The sequence below is a fragment of the Crocodylus porosus genome, unplaced genomic scaffold (genome assembly GCF_001723895.1).
Source record: "Crocodylus porosus isolate Cpor-Errol unplaced genomic scaffold, CroPor_comp1, whole genome shotgun sequence".
Lineage (NCBI taxonomy): Eukaryota > Metazoa > Chordata > Crocodylia > Crocodylidae > Crocodylus > Crocodylus porosus.
In genome coordinates, this window is record NW_017728931.1 from 97846782 (window position 1) to 97854281 (window position 7500).

At 39.1% G+C, this 7500-nt stretch overlaps 1 protein-coding gene across 1 annotated transcript in view; it reads left to right on the forward strand.

Moving 5' to 3' along the window:
• Positions 1–7500, forward strand: part of FOXP2 (forkhead box P2) — a 638779-nt gene that overhangs the window by 591498 nt on the left and 39781 nt on the right. Inside the window, exon 11 of the mRNA XM_019543407.1 lies at positions 5131–5218. Coding sequence (XP_019398952.1) covers positions 5131–5218 — 88 coding nt within the window. The remainder of the gene's footprint in view (positions 1–5130; positions 5219–7500) is intronic.

Consider the following 7500-nt stretch of genomic DNA (forward strand, 5'->3'; position numbering starts at 1 on the left):
AAAAAGATCACATTTTCTGAATATTTTTCATAGTATTTCTGACAAGTTACTTTCAGTTTCTCAATAAATATAAAATGTAGAATGTCTGCCTATACACACACACTCCCAAACAAGATAATCTTCATTTTGTAAAAGAGAGGAAGGCATATGTGTGTGCCTTGCAGCTACCAGTGAGATTACATACTTAATTCTTCTATTAACTTTTAAGAAGTAAAAAGGGTAATATCACCATAACTTGCATAGGTAAAGATATGGATGTTACCATGCTATTGTCCAGTACTATAAATATATTGTTTTTGTTTTTCAGTTTTAAAATTCTTTACATTTTATAAGAATTAAGCTGGACTCTGCATTTAAAAATAGTAAAGACACTAGACAGTGTTCTGAGAAAAAATACTTTGAGGCTACAAGCTTGTTACAAATGCTTTTAAAGATTTTCATTGGGATTTTGTAGTATAATATAGCAATATTTTGCTCTCTCCTTTCTTAAAAATGTGTGAGTGTATTTTAGTGCTCATTAAAGGGAGGCTCATAATAGCAACTGGCTGGAACTGAGCATAGTGCAGACAGGTTCTGTATATATTCCCCCATATAGCTCTGCCAATGCACCTCCATCCTGACCTATAGCGCTTTGCTATTTTAGTCATGGGCTTCTGAAGAGAGACTGACAAGAGTACCAAGTTACACAGAGGTTAATTGATATGGGTAAGGTAAATGTCCACTAGAAATTTTGCTGAACTGTATCTATTCTTACCTATATAGCTATATATGTTATCTTTTGTATTTCAGAATCTAGATCTGTTTGCAGAAATATGGGACTTTTTGCCCAACTTCAAAATCTATCCCAGAGTATTTAATCTCTCCTCTCTTTTAGGGCATTCAAATCACACTGTTAATATTTTAAAATTATTACTAATGCATGTTAATTATACTGTATATTATATATTGTAGTAATACTTCCTTATGTGTCTATAAAAAAATATCAAATATATTGCCAATATAACCAGAAAAAATCTCATCGCTTCTACACCAAATTAAATAGCCAAATTGTGGAATAAAACATATATAGTTTGCACCTCATCTCATTATGCATTTTCAAAAGGATAATCCATTCCTGTTAGAGCTTTTTCTAACACTCCAAACTTCCAAGAAGTTTTCAAATAACTTCCCTTCTAAGGGGGAAAAAGAAACTGCCAAATAAAGTTTATTTTTCCTCAGCAATAAATCAGGTTAATAAAAGATTTAAAATTGCCTGGCTCAAGGTAATGGCTTGGCAATATACTGTGAAATCATTGAGACTGACCAATACAAGTTCTGATAACTTGACCTGTATAGCAAGAAACAAAAAAACATATACTTAGGATAGATTCCCAGCCTTCCAAAGACACAGAATATATCTTTGTTCAGCAGATTGCAAGATAACGGACCCTAATGCTGCATCAACTTTGTACAAAGAACAGATATTTTAGAGCTTTTAAAAATGCATTAGACCTAGTTTTTGTATCACTACATTGCCTGTATGTGCATAATAAATAGAGCAACCAGACTTCAGAAGCAAAGGAAAAAAAGTAAAATAGCTCTAATAATGTTTAAAAAAAACTTTTAACGCTTTTCTGAACTATTTTTCTCTAAAACACAAAGCAAAAATAACTACATTATGGAATAAAGGTTGTGGTGACACTCATTAGTGTCAGGAGATTATTGTGCAACTCTCATGACATGTGCAACAGTCTCCTAGGTTACTACGATTATATTGAAATTGTCTCTATACTGGACTTACTTCTTCCACATTGCACATTGCTGTTGTATGTTAAGTTCCTCAGGGCAAGGACTGTGTCTGTATCTGTTTTGTAAGTGTCGCGCAAACATATGGTGCTGTAATAAGTAATAAATAATAATGAGTAAGCAGTCATCTCCAACTCAAGCCAAGAAATATTTCTACTACACCATCTCACACCACCATGTATTCCTGTGTGTGCACCCAGGCAAAAACACATGCATAATAATACATAATGGGGTGTGGTAAATGATGGTGATTGTGGGCATACATGTACATTGCTCTCTCTTTCTCAAACATTTTTTATTTAAAATAGATGCAAATGTGCATTGTTTTGAATTATTCTAACCACTTTATCTAGAAACCTTGACATGGCTCAACCTTGTAGTAAATTACCTGAAAACATGTTAAAAAATTATATTAATAAATCACCCACATTGTTAGAACTTAAGTATGCATGTGTAATGAGGAAGAGAACGTTGCAAAAGGTCAGTAAATTTATAAATTGATTAATTGTTTTTATAATTAGCCAGAAACAAAGTCAATAAATGTGAAGCAGTGGTAAAAATGAGTATTTTGGGTGATCAGTGTTATTGATTAAGGCCTTAGATTGATGTAGAAAAGTCATTCTTCCCCATAAACATTTGTAAAAACAGTAGAGTGTATTCTGAATGTACCACATTCTGTTTCAGCTTTTATTTATCTTCTATTTTTGCATCTAGTTTGAAGTCCAGGTTTAGTCTTTTTAAAACTGTGGACTGTAAGTTCTGTGAACTTGGGTAGAGGACACAGTTTGGGTGAAATTTGAGTTTAATGCAATCTCACTTGCAGATTATTGTCTAATAATTGAATTTTTGATAATTTTGGATTCATACAAAGTGTTCTGTCACACACTTGAATGGAAGGTTTCGTTACTATAAGGGATCCTGGTTTCCCTCGTTAAAAAATTGCTAATTCTCTCGTAACCCCCAAATCCATTATTAAAATGAAAGGCCCCTTGCTTCCCCCAACAGCTCCCTCTGAGCCCCAGCCCTGCTGGAGGGGGCCCCCAGCTGCTAGAGTTATGGGGCCAGGAACCCGGGTCCACAGCCCCCTGCCTCCAGCAGGAGGCAACGGCTGCTGCAGCAGAGCAGAGCCCAGCTCCCTTCCTCCCCACTGCCTCCACTCCCTGGGGGGCAGGGGTAACCTGTGCCCCCCAGAACTGTGTGTGGGGTGGGGGTGGGCATGGGCTGCAGGCTCGGGCTCCCCCCCTTCTCCCTCCCCCCCCGGGCCTCCACAGCCTGGCGAATGCAACCCAGTGCTGCAAGGAACAGTGGGGATATGCAGGAATCTCCTTGCTGCTGTGAGCCCCACACTGCCCTAGCGACATGTCCCCTATGTGTGGGGCAGCTGCAGGGGTAAAGGCACAGGGTTTTGTCCCTTACTGCTGCTGTGTATGCAGGGAATATATTGCCAGGGCAGTGTGAAGCTCACAGCAGCAAGGAGGTCCCTGTGGGCCCTTGCTGTTCCCTGCAGTGCCAGGTTGCACCTGCTGGGCTGCAGAGGTCTTGGGGGAGGGCAGCAAGGCAGGGAACCTGAGCCTGCAGTGTGCAGTCTGCCCCCACCCTCACCCTGTGCACAGATCTGGGGAGCACAGGACCTCCCTGCCCCACTCTGGGAGTGCGCACAGCAGCAGGGAGTCAGCCCTGCCCCCCCAGAGAAGCCACCCGCAGCCCTATGCTGCTCCCTGCCAGGGTCCTGTGGCCAAATGTTGCGGCCCTGGGCGCCATGTCCCACACATCGCTCAGCTTGGCAGCATCCCCAGCCCTGCCTACCTCCCTCCCACCCTCCCTATGGGGGCCTCAATTCCCCTCCACTCATACACACACTTACCTGTGGGAGTTGCTCTCCAGGCTTCCTAGCAGCCATGTGCATACAGATGCACGTGGTGCCCTGTACCTGACCTCCCTCCTCCCACTCCCTCCCAACTCTTTGCAGACTGGAACTCTGCTAGCTTGCAGAGAACTCTGCAAAAATGCAAAATCCATGGATTTCTCCAGTAAAATGAGAAATCTACGTTTGCCTCCAGTAAAGAGTAAAATCCCCATTTTTTCTGTGGGAAATGGAAAACCTAGATCCCTAATTATTACTTACCTCTTTCCCCAGCCATGCCTCATGCACTAATAGTAGAAGCTGACTAGCATACCTTGCTAGCCTTCAAATCACATTCAGAAGAGTTTTATTTCACTCCCTCTTTTAAACCAAGATTGAATAATAGCAAAAAACTGTAAGTGGAAAATGGGATGCAGATCCTCTGCTTTCTCTTTGGTTGTTCACTAAGAGTACATTTTGGCCACAGCACAAGTATCAAGTAACTATACTGTACAATGCAGAAATATCAGTAGAACAGGGAAGAATGGAAAGTATCTTTCCTTCAAGGTATAGGTGGTAGGAACTGTGTCTGAATCTGTACAATAGTCCCTGCTGATCTTGTATCCCAGCCAACAGGGGAACTTGGTAGTGATTTCATGTAATTGTAACTGCTGACCTTCAACCTTTCCTTCTTGACCTACTCCCTAAGTCTTCTCCACCCTGTGTAAGTGCAAACTCATGCCCTGCAGAAAATCTATTCCAAACAGAGCCATTTATGATCCTGGAGAAAAGTAATTTGTCACAAGAATTTAAATATTTGTCCTTCACAAAACAGAAGTAAATGAGCCTTGCAATCCATAAGGGTGTAAGAGAGAGAGTTTATCCTTAACAGATGCAATAGTTTTTGTGCCCACCCTTTGGTTCTTCACACATAAAAGGGGTTTGATTGATGGATGAAGAAACTTCTGCAGAGGGTTCTTTGCCCAAATTTGTGATGTTCCAAAATTGTGTACTCCTTAATTTTTTTATGATTACCTGACTTTTTAATGATGTTCCAGGAGAGTGATAGAGACATTTTCATAAGGGTTACATTCATTCACTCTAGCAAACCAGCAACAGGGATTGAAAATATCCTAAAAATCACTATAGTCAGTCTTTGCTCCTTAACAACTCTTTCATAAGGAAAATACACTAGTAGCCAGGTCCATACCCTGCAGGGTAGTTTGTGTTGTGTTGGCAGAGATGCACAAAACATTAGGAGTACAGGATCATGTGCTCCCTAGTGTGTATCAACACTTTATGGAGCTCAAGGAAAATTTCACACCACTGGTTTTGCTGTCCTACATCATTCTATATTAGGCATGTCACACCTCAAGCTTTTCCCAAAACTACACATGAGGTTAACTAGAGTCCTGTGCAGAGAGTGCAAGTAAAATGTGAGTCATTAAGAAGTTACAATCGACTTAATGCTATATTTTACTAAATTTTTCTTTCCTTTCTAGGCACCTTAATAATGAACATGCATTGGATGACAGAAGCACTGCTCAATGTCGAGTGCAAATGCAAGTGGTTCAGCAGCTAGAAATACAGGTTTGTTATATGATCACATTATCCATTCAGTTATTTAATTTTCATTTACTTGAATTAAAGCTCCTATCTTAATGGTTGTTGCATAAAAGGGCTGTATTTATTGGTTCATATGTTGATGCCCATAAAAACAGTTTTTGAGACTTTAAGACCTCAACATTTTCAAGTCATCCTGATTTAAACTTTTTCAACAAATTGACCATTGTCATCTCTCACAATTTCCTGCAAGGCATCCTGATAATCATAATTTTAATTGAAAATAAATTAAAGGCTTGCAGAACTGTGAGAGATATATAGAGCACACTTTCCATGGTCTCATGGGTCACAGATTGGGAACCACCAATTTAGTGGATTGAGCTATGAGAGGGGACCCTTTCTGTGGTCTTGGGCAACTTAAGTAGCTTATTTCATGTTTTAGTTTTCCCTCTGTAAATGGGCTAAATAAGTTAAATTGGTAAATGTAGGGGGAGTCAATTTAATTAATGTTTGTATAATGCTGTGTAAGTGCCAAGTATTGTAAAAAAAAAAAAATTCCTGGCAACACAGGATTACAAGTTACCATCATGTTTTACATCAGGTGACCGGATAGCTGCACTGGAGTTAAGGCACTGTTACTGAGTGCTCTGAGTAACGGAGAATCTTTATCAGCATCTGATCCCTCTCTGTCATTGTATGAGACAGGATGCTAGGCTTGGTGGACTTGTGGTTTGACCCAGTAAATGGCAGTTCTTATGTTTCTGTATCTTATATGGCTGATAACAGAGAAGGACTTATTTCTCACCAGAAGCATTCTGGCTGTCTCCAAGGGGGGCCATGTCTGGGCACATGCATAACTCTCTGCATGGTCTCTCTAGAATTAGTTGTTAAATTTTGGGGCCTTTGACTGTTTTATAGACAAAAAACATATCCAGGTTATGAAAGGAGCATCTGTCAAGCCTGAGATTACTCTGAGCAAACCAAAAGGTTGTAGGAGCCATTACAGCACCCATGGGTCACCAGCACACAGACGTAGTCACAGCATCATCTTACATTTCAGCTATTTCATCTCCAGGGATGGGGTCCTTTATCTTAGTTTGTGTTTATCTGAATGAATATCATATTTGAGGAGGAAAGATCTAAAACTATTTAGATTTCTTGAGCTTTGGTAAACAGTCTTATTGGCTTATTGGCTACATTTCAGATAGGACTACATGTATTTTCTTTAGAAAACTAATTCTGATAAGGTTTTTGTATTTTAATACCAGAAACCAAGAGCACTGTGGTGAAAGTAATGCCTTTTTTCTCCTTTATGTGGGTGAGCTACATACTCAAATGAAGTACAAGTAGCTGTTGGAAGCTGAGAGCTGAAAGCTTACTGGTTTAATGTTGACCCATCCTGATTGTGGGGGGCGGTTCTTAGGATTTTACATCATAACAAATGGTGTGTGTCTAAAGTGGCATAGTTTTAATATCTTGGAAAGAAACATTTTTTTCTCCCCTCCATCAAGTGTGTTTGTAACCACAGGTACAGTGACCAAAATATATTCAGTATTTTCTTCATTGTAGGACTAATTAAAATATATCCAGAATAGCACAGGTACTAGAATAGAATACCCAGTATTTCCTGTTGCTCTGTACAGCTAACAAGTCCACTCATCACACATTCCTACTTAAACGGAATTGAATTCAAAATTAATGCAAGGAAACAGTCCAGATTTACTTAGAAAATAGCAACGTTAAACACAAAGATATATCTTTTTTCCAGTAGTGTAATAGATAGATAGATATAGATATTCAAGCATATGCCTTCTAGGGCAGTGCTTCTGAGTATTCTTGTAACTCTGTGTTTCTACTTAAAACAAATTATTTTCATTTCTGTAACATACTCTTCTTTATACATTTTTATACTTTTGCTGACACTGCATTTCAAAAATCTTTAATGTGTTTTTGTTTGGCAAGATAACTAAAATAAGACAAGGCAAATATTTATGTAGTGGGTTAAGTGAAAATCAATCACAAATCAGATAGAATAAAACACAGGGTTTGTAAATAATAAGAAATGTTTTCTGAAGCAGATTGAAGGATTTTTAAAAGCTGTTTACCATTTGCAAAGGCTTTTCTGTAACGTAACAGTCCAATTGAAGATTCTGCTTGCAGTGTGACCAATTATGCCATTTTTTGCTTTGTCTGACTGATAGAAAAGTAAGGTCCATCAGTTGTAATGAGACCCAGTGCAGTGTAGATGCCGACTCAGTGGCAGAGTTCAGCATTTCACACTGCCTGGTCTCTGTCACTCTATTGAATTA